Below are 13983 nucleotides of genomic sequence, written 5' to 3' on the forward strand. Positions count from 1 at the left end.
CTGCCTTTCCTCCTCTTCCACTCACCAGTAGACCAATGTGGTTGCCAGCAAGCTTACATGCCTGCTCATGTGTTCCCTTTGAGTTTCAGTCTTAGAAAGGGGTTTGTCCTGAAGGAACTTGATTGTTTGCCTTGATGACTTCCTGGTGAACAACTTGCTTATTCTTGTAGTAGCCAATCATACTGATACTGGATTTTTCCTGATGATCTTTCTTTGGAGATGTATCATCTGTCACTCTAACTGTTCCAGGTGGGTCTGCTTGTCTTTCTACTGGGAATGTCTCACCTCAGAAGTTTCTGGATGGGGCTCAGGATTCCACCTGAGGTCCTATGCACTACAGAGGCTCTGCAAGAGGCCTATTTCACTGAGCAAGTTGTAGAACCCCTTTTAGGTATTCCAGTCAGTTATTGGGCGTAAGATGGGCTTACAAGCTTTCTGAAATCATGTTTCACGACATTCCTTTCTATCCCACTCATGTGTCTATTTTACAATAGTAGACAAGGGAAACCAATGTTCATAAAAGAGACAGTCAGGCATCTTAATGTTAGTTGCCCTCTAAGCCTCAATCCTTGTATCCCAGAGCCCTATTGTTCTAAGGTTCACCATGCATCACTTGTTACCTCTGTCCCATTTAGCCCATGCAAAGCTGTCTCAATGTTCCCCTCTCTACCTTGTTCCTCCACCCTGTCCCCCTTCTTGTGTATTGCCCTCCCCAACACCCAAACTATTATGTGTCTGCTCCCTACCCTGCGCTCTACTGTCGCCTTCCTCCACATCCCCCCAATCCCTCTCACCCCACCCACCCCCCTTTTTAATATGGGTATCTTTTCTTAAGCTTTTACAATAATGGTCTTATGCAGTATTTGGCCTTTTGTGACTGACTAATGTCACTCAGCATCATAATGTCCTCAAGGTTTATCCATGTTAGGTGGTGGCTTACGGCTTCCTTGTTATTCTTCAAGGTAGCCCTAGTATTCCATTGTGTTTGTGTACCAAAGTTTGTTTATCCATTCTTCCACTGATGAGTGTTACTTTGTTTTGGCATATAAATTGTGACTTTCTGTGTTGAACATAAGACCAGTTATTATCAAATGTTGATTTCTTTTAAGTAGCAAAACATTTGTACCAGTGGAGCTAGAGCCTGGAACTAATATTGTAAAGATCAAAGAAAATTATGTTTTCCTTTGAGTTTTGGAGATTTAATTTATGCTAAAGATTCTTATGTATAAAGTTAGATCTTTTGGCAGAAAAGATATACTTTACTTGATAAACTGGATTATATGCAAAATTAAAGTAAAAAAGGAAGACTGGGGAACAGAGTGAGAGAGAAGTCTGAGTTGGTTGTGAAGGATGTGACCTCGAAGGTTTATGTAGTTATGCTTTTCTTTCTTTAAAGGCCACTGCTGAAGCCAACAACTTAGCAGCTGCAGCCTCTGCCAAGGACATTTATTATAACCACATGGAAGAGGTATGTGTGGCTATGCTTTATTCTGAAATACCTGTCACCTGGGCATGTTGCTGACTTCAGAAGGCCTAATCCATGTATTCTCTCACCATACTTATCCAACCTGTATACTGAGCAGATAATCTGAGAAGCTGGGTTCTATGAACAAAAACATGGCATCAGGATTGGAGGAAGACTCATTAACAACTTGCAATATGCAGATGATACAACCTTGCTTGATAAAAGTGAAGAGGACTTAAAGTATTTACTGATGAAGATCAAAGAGCACAGCAATATGGATTGCATCTCAATGTAAAGAAAACAAAAATCGTCACCACTGGACCAATAAACAACATTCTTATCAATGGAGAAAAGATTGAAGTTGTCAAGGACTTCATTCTTCTTGGATTAACTATCAACACTCATGGAAGCAGCAGTCAAGAAATCAAAGGACATAATGCATTAGGCAAGTCTGTTACACAAGACCTTTGTAAAGTGTTGAAGAGCAAAGATGTCAGCTTGAGGACTAAGGTGCACCTGACCCAAGCCATGGTATTTTCAATAACCTCATATGAATGCAAAAGCTGGACAGTGAATAAGGAAGACAGTAGAAGAATTGATGCCTTTGAGTTATGGTGTTGGAGGAGAATATTGGAAGTGTCATGGGCTGCCGAAAGAAGAATGTGTTGGAAGAAGTGCAACCAGAGTGTTCCTTGGAGGCCAGGATGACCGAACTTTGTCTCTCATACTTTGGACGTATTGTCAGGAGGAACCAGTCGCTGGAGAAGGATATCATGTTTGGTAAGGTGGAGGGTGAGAGAAAAAGGAAGATCACCAGCAATATGGTTTGGCAAAGTGACAGCATCAGTGAGCTCAAGCGTCACAACAATTGTGAGGTTGGCCCAGGACCGGGCAGTGTTTTGTTCTGTTGGGCATAGGGTCACTATGAGTCAGTACTGACTCAATGGCACCTAACAACAACAGCAACAATCCATGATGATGAGGTAGCAAAGCTGTCTTCAAATCGACCTGGTGATTAGGACCTTCTAATAATTACCATTTTAGCCAAGTCTTTCCGACAGTATCACTCCTCTGATCAATGTCTCTGGAATTATTTGAGTGTGCTTTTCAGATTATGTGAACCCAGCTTTACTGGTTTTGATCATCATTCTAAAATTGATTTCTAATATCTCAGAATACTCTAACCATTTCAGTGTTGTTTTTTTTCCACTTATTTGGCGCTTAGTTTTGAAAGGATCTTAGGCACTTTTTTGTTTCATTCTAGGTTTGTGGGGGAGAGAAACCTTATTTGTCTCCAGAGATTCTAGAGGAAAAGCACGGTGAATGCAAACAAGTAGCTCTGGATCATTTTAAGAAGACCAAGAAGATGGGTGGGAAGGATTTTAGCCTTCGTTACCAGGAGGAGCTGGAGAAGGAGATCAAAGAACTCTATGAGAACTTCATGAAGCACAATGATAGCAAGAATGTCTTCAGCACCTTCCGCACCCCTGCGGTGCTGTTCACAGGCATTGTGGCTTTGTACATAGCCTCGGGCCTCACTCACTTTGTTGGTCTGGAGGCTGTGGCCCAGCTGTTCAACTGTATGGTTGGACTGTTGTTAATAGCACTCCTCACCTGGGGTTACATCAGGTATTCTGGTGAATATCGGGAGCTGGGTGGAGCCATCGACAACGGTGCAACGTATGTATTAGAGCAGGTAAGTGATGCTGGCGGAGAGGGCTGAAGGTTGATTGGTAGTGGGCCCACATTGTGCTTGTATTTTGAAATCTCTCCAGTGGGAAGAATCTCACTTTGAAAGGGGAGCATGAGAAACTTCCCTGGCCCTCTTTTCACCCCATAGACATTGTTTTTATTATCCTTCTCTAAGATATTTATTCCTTAGAGATATTTATTCCTAGTACTTAACTTCCCTGTTTAAAAATGCTCTTTCATGCAAAAGTGACTCTACTTTAGATATACTGTACTTCTCACAGGAAGCTTCTAATTATATGCTCTTCAGACATATTTCCTGTGTCTATTTTTTCCCCCCAAGATTAATTTGCTTCACTGACAATCAAGAGCTTGAAAACTATGAACTTAACAAAGCTTTCTGTTTTGAGTATTATCAGGTTAGAAAATGACCCCGTCTCCTTCATTTACTCCAGGAAACATTGACTTTTTTCCATTGACTCGGTCCTCTAATTTAGAGGCCTCTGAGACTCTGGTTGTTTTATTTTCTGAGTTGCATGAACAGGTAGTTAGGCAGGAAGCTTGTGATGAAGCCAAGGGAGCAGATGCTCAGGAGTTAGCTGCTCCCACAGCCTGTTCTTACGCCTCCATTTTCATTCCCTCCTTCTGGTCTGTACCGCTGGTGGAGACGGGATTTTGACAGTTATCTCAAAGGTCTTATTTCATGATTCTGTGTTGTATTTCACTGACTTACATGAGACTAAATGGACTTTTGCAGGCTACTTCTTACATGTGTAATTCCACTCAAGCAGCTCTGAGGGACGCAATTGTTGGGAGACAACCAGTGGATAAAAAAGCTCAATAACATGTTAACGTGAGGATCCAACAAGAAGCAGGCCAGTCCCTCCTGATTTCTGCGTTGCTGCGTGGCCCCAGGTCCAGGTCCAGGTCCCGAGGAAATGCAGAAGTGAGACCATCCAGGAAGAGCTCAGACACTAATAAATGAGACAGGCCTCTCCTGTGGTTCAGCTTCTTACACACACTTCCATTCCTGTTGGGAGTATTGCTTTCCTTGCTGATGTAGACCCACACCTATATGTCTGTTCTCTTACTACTCTCTGCTTTGTGCACTTTATGGGGGAAAGTTAAGGGAGAAAATGTAATGCAGCTTGCAGTCCTTTCTGTACCACTTAGTGCCTTTGAAGGTTGAATCTGTGAGTTAGTGAACACGATGGGGAGGGGACGGAGCATAACCTCAAGAAAGATGCTGTTTTGGGGTGAAACGTACCAGTTCTTTGTACCTTTACTCCTATGAATAGATTTCCTTTTTTTTTAAAAGTTTACCAAACTTGCAAAAGCTTCAGAACTAAAGACTGGCTGAAAACAATGCCACTATACTTTACATTTTTAAATTATATTATGAAAGGATCCTTTTGTCACATAATGTGGAAAAGTCATATATCTAAATACACCATCCTCTGAAATGTACGCTCTCTTACCTGATAGGGTGACCATTGCATTGCAGAGTGCTTGACTGTTTGCCCTCTTGTAGCTTCTTTCTAGAAAAGAAAGCAAGCAGGCCTCAGAAAGCCAGAGTGGCTCGTACTAAGAGGAATGAGCTGGATGCTTTGAGAAAAAAAACCTGAGTTTAAATGAACCATGTGACCTCTGATAAGTCACTTGAACTTGTGCCTTGGTCAGATTCACTGATTGTAGGTTTATATATTGTACATGACCTTCACACAAAATTGTCATTTGAGAGATGTTTCTTTTATTTTTTCTGAGAATTTTGCGTAAGGACTTATTAAGGATTAGAGGGAAAACATTACCAAATATTAGTGTTTTTAATTGATGTCTTTTTCCTGTGGTTTAGCAGTAATTAAGGTCTTTGTCTAAAATGTGTTATTTGCATTCCCCTATGCACTATCTAGTATATTTTTAATAAGGAAGCTGTAATTATTCATCTTACTTAGCAAATTCTCCTTTATTTAGTCTGTCACTAGTCTGGTAGCTTTAAAATCGCTTTGACTGTAAGGACCAAAGTCCTACTCAAATACAGACAACATATAGAAATTTCTAACAATTTTTTTTGGTTTACCTTCATCATGTTATAAATTTTGTTTTATCTGATTAGATGCCTTTCGATTTGTAAAGGTGAATTATTATGGATTTAAAAACTTAAAATAAGCCTGCAAGTATTATACAAACATTCAGGTGTATGAGCCTTAATTTTTCACAAGAATTTACTTTTTCTTGGGGGAGAAAGATGAGAGGGCTAAGGCAAAATCTGAGTGTAAATTTTATGCACATGAAGTTTGAATGGGAAAAGTCTCTTTGGCTTGTAATCACTCTTTAAGAATTTTCATTTGACCACGTTACCCTATTACCTCTCAAGTGTTTTTGTAAGTTAATTCCAAGAATTTTCTTTTTTTTCCTTCCATATTTGCATACCACCAGACCCTGAGGTTCATGGTATTAAATCTTCACAAAGTTTAGTCTTGTTCTAAGAACTGCTACCTGCTTGCTTTGTGATGATGCTTTAGTTTAGCTTTGCTGGTTCAATTGAAAGCTGGCTTCCGGGGTTTATACCATTTCCAGGTAGCCTCTCACATTCTTAGTAGACCTTTAAAGGTGTTGAGATACTTAGTTTTTAAAATGTATTTTATAAGCAAATTTATAGATTTCAGAATAACTTTATAGAATTCAGAGAAAAGGTATGTCCAGAATGTGTTCTAATACTAAAGTATTCTTCTTTAAAAAATATATGTGGCAATGTATGATTTAATTAAAACTTAGGATTTAGTTACTGTATAATTTCATTACTACTGTTTTGGTCTTAATAAGGAATAACCTTGGTTAAATCACCCTGGGGAGGCTGTATGTTTATCTTTATTAATTTATTCTGCTTGGAAACTGTTTAGAAAGTTATATTGTAAGGCTTCTTAAGTATTTTCTTTGGCCTTTGTTCTTTTTTAACAATAAGTTGATGGTTTTATATCACCTTTCTCAAATGAGCTGCCTTCTCATTGTTGACGGAATAGTCCTGGGGATATTTATAGTCAGGTTGAGTAAATGTCCTTTTCCTCTGAACTTCCCTCAGCCTTTCCTTTGCAGGCAGGGCCTGTACTTAGCACAGGTGTGTGGGTGGGGTTTGTTGCTCTGCCTCTCCTGGCTGGCCTTCCCACAAGCATTTGTCATTTGCTTTTCTCAAGCAGTCTGTGAAGCATGTTCTTAATCACATGTATACAACGGATTCCCACGTTTTCTTTTCAAATTATTGATTTCAGGGGAAGTTAAATATTGCTAAGTTTTTTCTTCTTCCAACTAGTTTCTTATATTAAAAATAGTGGAATCCAAGTGATCCTGAGAACTATTTCTAGAATGATTTGTAGATTAAAATATGAGGACAGAATCATCAGGTATAATTGTAACACCATCTTCAGAGGCATCTTAGCAGTCTACTAAGAAATGTGTTTCAGGGAGGTTAGTATTAACAACTCTATGCTTTGTCCATTTGCCTGTGGATGTTATGACTGTATTTGTTCTTTCTCTTTTCTCTTAATATGAAATAAAATGCTTTGAGCAGACAAAAACCTTGCCCCGTACTGGCGTTCTGTTTCTTTAGCAGATCATACTTAATGTCTACATGGCTGATACACATGGTGCTTTGGGTGAATTTGGGTGAGTACATACACATGTATGAGTTTTTGAGAGGCCAGGCAAAAGTGGCAAAACACAGATAGTTTTATTTTTACCTAGAGTTTTGGGTTTGTTTGTTTTCTTTTTTAGAATGTAACTTAGATGGACGTTTTCACTAAACTATTCTTAAAATGTGGCAGGGGTGATCTGATGTTCCTTTGGTTGTAGTCTGCGTGACCTACATGATTCTAGCTTTTATTTGGATCCAACAAAATGTTAGTCAGGGGGCACAGGTATAATGAAACTTGTTATGAAAGTACCAATGATTTCTGTGATTAAAATACTATAATCCCATTGTAAAAGAATTTGCGTTTGAATACTCTTTCTTACATAATGATAAAGTCATATTGTAGCTATGTTTTGGGTAGTAGCTCTTATCTGCCTTGATGTGCATAAGACTTACCTGGGTTGTTGTTGTTAACTGCTGTCGAGTCGGTTCCGACTCACAGTGACCCTATATAGGGTTTCCTAGGAATGGCTGGTGAGCTTGAACCACTGACCTTGCGGTTCAAGCCGACCTTGCAGTCCAGCTCATTAACATAGAGCGCCACACCAGGACTCCAAGGCTTGTTAAAAATGTCACATTCCCATCCGGATACGCAGGGATTGCCTCAGTTGGCCTAGGCTCTGGACCTGGAATCACCATTTTTTTTTATAAACAGTAGGCTATTCAGAGACCCCAGTGAGAGGCTGCTCCGTGGGGTGGGAGATACTAATGAGAAAGTATAGTTCGGTGTTACCTGAGGACAAACAGCCAGCTTGTCCCTGAGTTTCAGAACAGGTCATCTACTGCCGGGTACAGTCCTCGAACTTTTACTGTGTTTAGAGCAGCAATAAAGATGCTGTAGCATCCAGAGCACTATGTAAGCTCCACAGAGTTCTTTGTCTCCATTAAGATGTCACAGTGCCTTCTCTGAAACAAGTGTTCGATTTACTGATAGATAGAATTTAAAAATTTTTGGTAGCTAAATTTCTTTTTAAAAAGCAAAATAATAGCACTGACTTGAATCTCTAAAATTCCATAAAACCTTAAGCCACAAATAAGAATAATGAACAAGAAAAAGTGACAGAGCCGCAGCTTTAATAGGCCCCTGTGTCAGGGACTTTTCATAGTAGATTGAGAGTCAGAGATTCTGAGAGAAATTTTTGTTGCTTGGGGAGGAACTGTTTGTGTCAGAACTAAAATCGGATGTCTTTATGACCTAGGAAAATTGCATTTTCTTCCTCTAACTTTCTGATTTAATATTTCCCTAAGCTTTCTAATTTAGGAGCTCTGGTAGCGTAGTGGTTACAAGTCAGGCTGCCAACCTCAAGGTCAGCAGTTCGAAACTACCAGCTGCTCCGCAGGAGAAAGATGAGGCTTTCTGCTCCCGTAAAGATTTACAGCCTCGGAAACCCTGTACAGGGTCGCTATGGGTCGGAACCGACGCCACGGCACATAACAGCAAGCTTTCTAATTTAGTTAATTAATATTAACTCCTTTATCGAGCCATAAAAGAGTTAGTATTAATCTCGATTACATGTAGTTTCCTGTCAGATTGTTTTTGTTTTTTTAAAAAATCATCAGTCTCCAGGACCTTGAGACAAGATGGCATCTGCCACCCACTACCGGTTGGAATCACACCAGAAGATCCTAGATAGAGTGGGAGAAAATGTGGAACAAAATTCAAAATAAGACCAGGTTTGTTCAGATCCACTGGTAGAACCTTGAGACTTTGCCCTGTAAGGACCAAACTGATTTTGCCTACCTAGAAAGTGCTTGACTAAACTCTAGTCAGGCTCAGGAAAGCATTTTAAATAGACAAGGCCTCAGTTATTATTAGTTCCCTCCAGAGGCAAGGTCAATCTCCATTCTGTACATTAGCCTGAACACGTACTCTAGCTCCAAGAATATGATATATGTATAAATAGCCAGGCAGCTCAAGGCCAGAGGCCAGATGTTTTCCTTTACCCTAGCCTAAGAACAAAGACCACCAGTCCTGACCAATTAAACTGTAACATCTCATAGTTTGCCAATTGTTAACCAATCCAAAGATTGTAAAGCTGAGAAACCTGAGCTGTTAGAAAATTCTATAAAAACCCTGCAGACAATGAATTCGGGGCTCTTTCCCTATTCCGAAATGTCGGATAAGGTCAGAGACCTGGCTCGAGCTTGATTAAACAACCCTTATGTATTTGCATCGGCACACGGCTCCTGGGTGGTCTTTGGGGACCCTGAATTCTGGGCATAACAGCCCCTGGCCTCTCAAGTCTGCAACTGAACTTTTAGCCCATGGCTCAGTTGTCAGCCAAGCAATAGATAACATGGAAACAATAACACTAATGAGGTACACACAAACAAAATGGTCAACCTTTTGAGATCAAAAAGGGGGGGGGCACTGTTTACCTAAGGACAAAATTCAGAAGGGTGGAGAAAGGAAGATGAAGGGAAACAAATAGGAAGTGGGATAAGAGACTGCAGTTGAGAATGTAAAATATCTGACTTGTAAACCTTCACTCAATTCATAATAAAAAATTAAAAGATTCATGAAAAGGACTATATGCTTGACCTTTGCCTTTGAATGTCTAAAATTTAGTGTAGTTTTTAACAAGTGCCAGTTGGATGAGATGATGCTGTTAGTATATTAAAAGCATGTTTCTGTTTCATTCCGTCATAAGGTCATTTAATGTAATAAATGTGCCAATACCATGCCGGCTTCTTCTCCGCTCTTTACTATGGGAAGGCTGTGAAATAAGTTGATTTGGACCTGGCAAGCGGATACGAGTTAGCAGGGTCTCCAAGGGAATAGTTAACTAACTAAGTGTCTGAGGTGGTAATGGGAATGTGGTTTCAGTTGACTTTCTTTGTCCTAGGAAACACATCTTTATAGCATTTTTGTATCATTTATAGCATTGGAGAAGACTCTGCCGTTGCCAATTGTGCTTAAAAGATCAACACCAATTTTATTGGCAGTAGCGTGGATCTGGGGTGGACCCCTGTAGGACTTTTAGTTCTCCCATCTAGAGCAAATTATTCCTTTTTATAGTAGGGGAGCCAGTCTTTACTGAAAACTTTCCCTTCCTTGGCAACCTTGGAGGCGGCAGTGAGGAGGTTGCATAGAGCTTCTCCAATATTGCCTACAGGTTTGACATACTCCATTTAGCCCCATTAAAATGTTTTCTTCCCTCATTTGAAACTTGGATTGTGTGGGGTCCGCAGTCTTCATCCACCTATCTATTCTTCCCTGAGCCTCACCACAGCCTGGTAGGGAAGGGGTGAACTCGGGGTGCTCTGTAGAAAGTTCTGAGAGAACACAGATTCAGTCCTGGGGTATTACAGCAGAATGTTGATGCCCTCATTCTGGGAGAAGGAAGGGCCAGTATGGGAGAAGTGGCTATGTATGGATGGGGAGAAGTCGAGCAGACTAGGGTTTGTCTGCAGGCCACTGGCATTCTTGACTGGTTATTGTAAATCAGTTTGTAGAAAAGAAACACACAGTTACTTAGAATGACTCATACAAATGGATGTCAAGGAGCAAAACTAAGAAAGTGCCGTCAAGTCGGTCCTGACTCAGTGATCCTGTCTAGGCTTTCTGAGGAGCGGCTGGTGGGTTTGAATTGACAGCCTGTGGTTAGCAGTCCAGTGCTTATCCTATAACCCAGCAGGATATTAGACACGAAAAGCGTGTGACCGCTTTTCTCTGTTCTCAGATGGATTTCCTCATGCTGCGGGGAGGCCAGCAACACAGTCCTAAGCTTACCTCATCCCACTTGAACATCCCTAGAGGAAAGAGTCTTGACCCACACCCTATTAAAAAAAATTATTAATGTGTGTGTGTGTGTGTGTGTGTGTGTGTGTGTAGAGCTCCATCTCAGAGACAGTTTCTGATTGGTTGGGGTGCAGGGACAGCCACATAGAGACCACACGCCTCTCTAGCCAGAGTGGCGGGGTACTGTGATGGGCAGTGCCACCCGAACCACACGGAGTCACCAAATGAAAGTGCGAGGCAGACAAAAACAAATGTCCTCTACACAGGTCACTTTGTAAACATTTGGAATGAAATCCTGGGACTATTTTCCCAGTAAAGGTTATGAAATGTTCTGCCAAGTGGACAAAGTGTGTCCAGAAACCAACAAAGAGTAGGCATCTGCTCTCTTCAAGTGTAAAGGAAAAGCTCGTACTGTTGAAAGTATAACGTTGTACTACGGATGTAATCGATGTGATTTGAACCAGGGCGCTGTATGGAACACAAGAAATGAAACAGCAGTGGAGGGCAGCACATCTACAAACAGTGGTATAGGGGTAAATCAGGTCCATTACAGTATTCTGCTTGGAGAACATCAGTGAGAGAATTTGAAAGGCCAGGGGTGGGGTGCTGAATTGCTAGGATTGGTTTACAGAGTGGGCTGCTGGGATTGGTTACAGTAAGTGCAGACGTGTGTGTTTTTAGGGGGTTTCTCAAGTCACAGATGTTAAGAGAGCTCTTTGTCATTGTTATTAAATGGTGTCCATTTGACTCAGTGACCCCGCATACTGAATCCTGATGTGGTGCTGTAGGATAAGCACCGGGCTGTAACCACAAGCTTGGCAGTTCAGACTTACCAGCTGTTCCTTGGGAACCCTATGCAGAGTCGCTATGAGTCAGAACCAACTCAACGGCACTGAGCAACAACGTGTTAAGTGCCATCGAGTCGATTCCGAACCATAGCGACCCTGTATAGAGTTTCCAAGGAGCAGCTGGTGAGCTTGAACCGCCGACCTTACAGTTCAGACTTCTTTGCAGTCTGGCGCATTAACTCACAGCATCACACCAGCACTCAGAACGACAACATAGGGAACTCCAAATGACTCTTAGGCCAACATTTTCCTGGTATCTGCTTGTGCAGGAAATTTCTCATTAAGGTCTCAGTATCAAGACCCTCTTTAAGGATACATTCCACGTCTGTGCCTGATCACAAGGAAAACATTTTCTTACTTGGTGTGATAAGCTTGTTTAGTAGTATCAAGTGTAAAGGGACTGATTTGTTGTTGTTGTCAGGTGCCATCGAGTCGGAACCGACTCATAGCGACCCCATGCACAGCAAAACGAAACAATGTTCGATCCTGGGTCAACTTCACTACCGCTGCCACACTTAAGTCCATCAATGATGCAACCTGGCTGATCCATCTTGTTGGGGGTCTTCCTCTTTTTCTCTGACCCTCCACCTTACCCAGCATGACATCCTTCTCCAACGACTGTTCCCTCCGGACAATATGTCCAAAGTAGGAGAGACAAAGCTTAGCCATCCTGGCCTCCAAGGAGCACCCTGGCTACACTTCTTCCAAAACAGATCTATTGGTTCTTTTGGCAGTCCGTGGCACTTTCAGTATTCTCCTCCAACACCACAACTCAAAGGCATCAATTCTTCTGCGATCTTCCTTACTCACTGTCCAGCTTTCGCATCCATATGAGGCTATTGAAAACACAATGGCCTGAGTCAGGCGCACCTTAGTCCTCAAGCTGACATCTCTGCTCTTCAATACTTTAAAAAGTTCCTGTGCAGCAGATTTGCCCAATGCAATACGTCGTCTGATCTCTTGACTGCTGCTTCCACGAGTGTTGATAGTTGATCCAAGAAGAATGAAGTCCTTGACAACTTCAATCTTTTCTCCATTGATAAGAATGTTATTTATTGGTCCAGTGGCGAGGATTTTTGTTTTCTTTACATTGAGATGTAATCCATACTGAAGGCTGTGCTCTTTGATCTTCATCAGTAAATGTTTCAAGTCCTCTTCACTTTCAACAAGCAAGGCTATAGCATCTGCATATCACAGGTTGTTAATGAGTCTTCCTCCAAACCTGATGCCACGTTTTTCTTCATAGAACCCAGCTTCTTGGATTATTTGCTCAGCATACAGGTTAAATAAGTATGGTGAAAGGATATAACCTTGTCACACACCCTTCTTAAATTTAAACCATTCAGTGTTCCCATGTTCTGTTTGAACAACTGCCACTTGGTCCAGGTACAGATTCCTCATGAGCACAATTAAGTGTTCTGGAATACTCATACTTCGCAACGTTATGTTGAGTAAATAATCCGAGAAGCTGAATTCTATGAAGAAAAGCATGACATGAGGACTGGTGGAAGACGCATTAACAAGCTACGATATGCAGATGATACAATCTTGTTTGCTAAAAGCTAAGAAGACATAAAATACTGATGAAGATCAAAGACCACAGCTTTCGGTATGGGATGCACCTCAATGTAAAGAAAACAGAAATCCTCACCCATGGACCAATAAACAACATCCATATAAATGAAGAAAAGATTGAAGTTGTCAAAGACTTCATTTTGCTTAGATCAACTATCAACATTCATGGAATCAGCAGTCAAGAAATCAAAGGACGTATTGCATTAGAAAAATCTGCTACACAAGACCTTTTTAAAGTGTTGAAGAGCAAAGATGTCAGCTTGAGGATTAAGGTGCGCCTGACCCAAGCCATGGTATTTTCAGTAACCTCATACACATGCGAAAACTGGACAGTGAATAAGGAAGATCATAGGAGAATTGATGCGATTGAGTTATGATGTTAGAGGAAAATATTTAAAGTACCACGGACTGTCAAAAGAACAAACCAATCTGTGTTGGAAGAAGTACAGCCAGAATGTTCCTTGGAAGCCAGGAGAGCCAAACTTTGTCTCTCATACTTTGGACATACTATCAGAAGTGTCCAGTCCTTGGAGAGGGCTATTATTATTGGTAAAGTGGAGAGTCAGAAAAATAGAGGAAGACTCCCAATAAGATGGATTGGCAAAGTGGCAGCAGCAATGGGCTGAAACAGAGCAATAATTGTGTGGTTGGTGCAGGACCCAGAAGTGGTTCGTTCTGTTGTACATAATGTTGCTTTGAGTTGCTACTGACTTGATGGCTTCTAACAACAACAACATTCAATACGTATGAGTTGATTGCTGTCTTTACATTGTGTGTATGTGTTGTTGCTGTTGTTGTTTTGTGTGGTGCTAATGGTTTCAGATGAGCTTCCAGACAAAGACAGACTAGGAAGAAAGAGTGACAAACTACTTCCGAATCACTAGTCACTGAAAACTCTATGAATAGCAGAGAAACATTGTCAGATATAGGACTGGAAGGTGGGAGGGCACTCAGAATGCGACTGGGGAAAAAAATGCCT

At 41.2% G+C, this 13983-nt stretch overlaps 1 protein-coding gene across 1 annotated transcript in view; it reads left to right on the forward strand.

Annotated features, from left to right (window-relative positions):
* The window catches only part of ATL3 (atlastin GTPase 3), an 81897-nt gene extending 77747 nt beyond the window's left edge, over positions 1-4150 (forward strand). Inside the window, exons 11-13 of the mRNA XM_006861010.1 lie at positions 1397-1468; positions 2730-3161; positions 3912-4150. Of these exons, the coding sequence (XP_006861072.1) occupies positions 1397-1468; positions 2730-3161; positions 3912-3998 (591 nt within the window). The 3' untranslated portion in view covers positions 3999-4150. The remainder of the gene's footprint in view (positions 1-1396; positions 1469-2729; positions 3162-3911) is intronic.
* Positions 4151-13983: the final 9833 nt, after the last annotated feature.

The sequence above is a fragment of the Chrysochloris asiatica genome, unplaced genomic scaffold (assembly GCF_000296735.1).
Source record: "Chrysochloris asiatica unplaced genomic scaffold, ChrAsi1.0 scaffold00040, whole genome shotgun sequence".
Lineage (NCBI taxonomy): Eukaryota > Metazoa > Chordata > Mammalia > Afrosoricida > Chrysochloridae > Chrysochloris > Chrysochloris asiatica.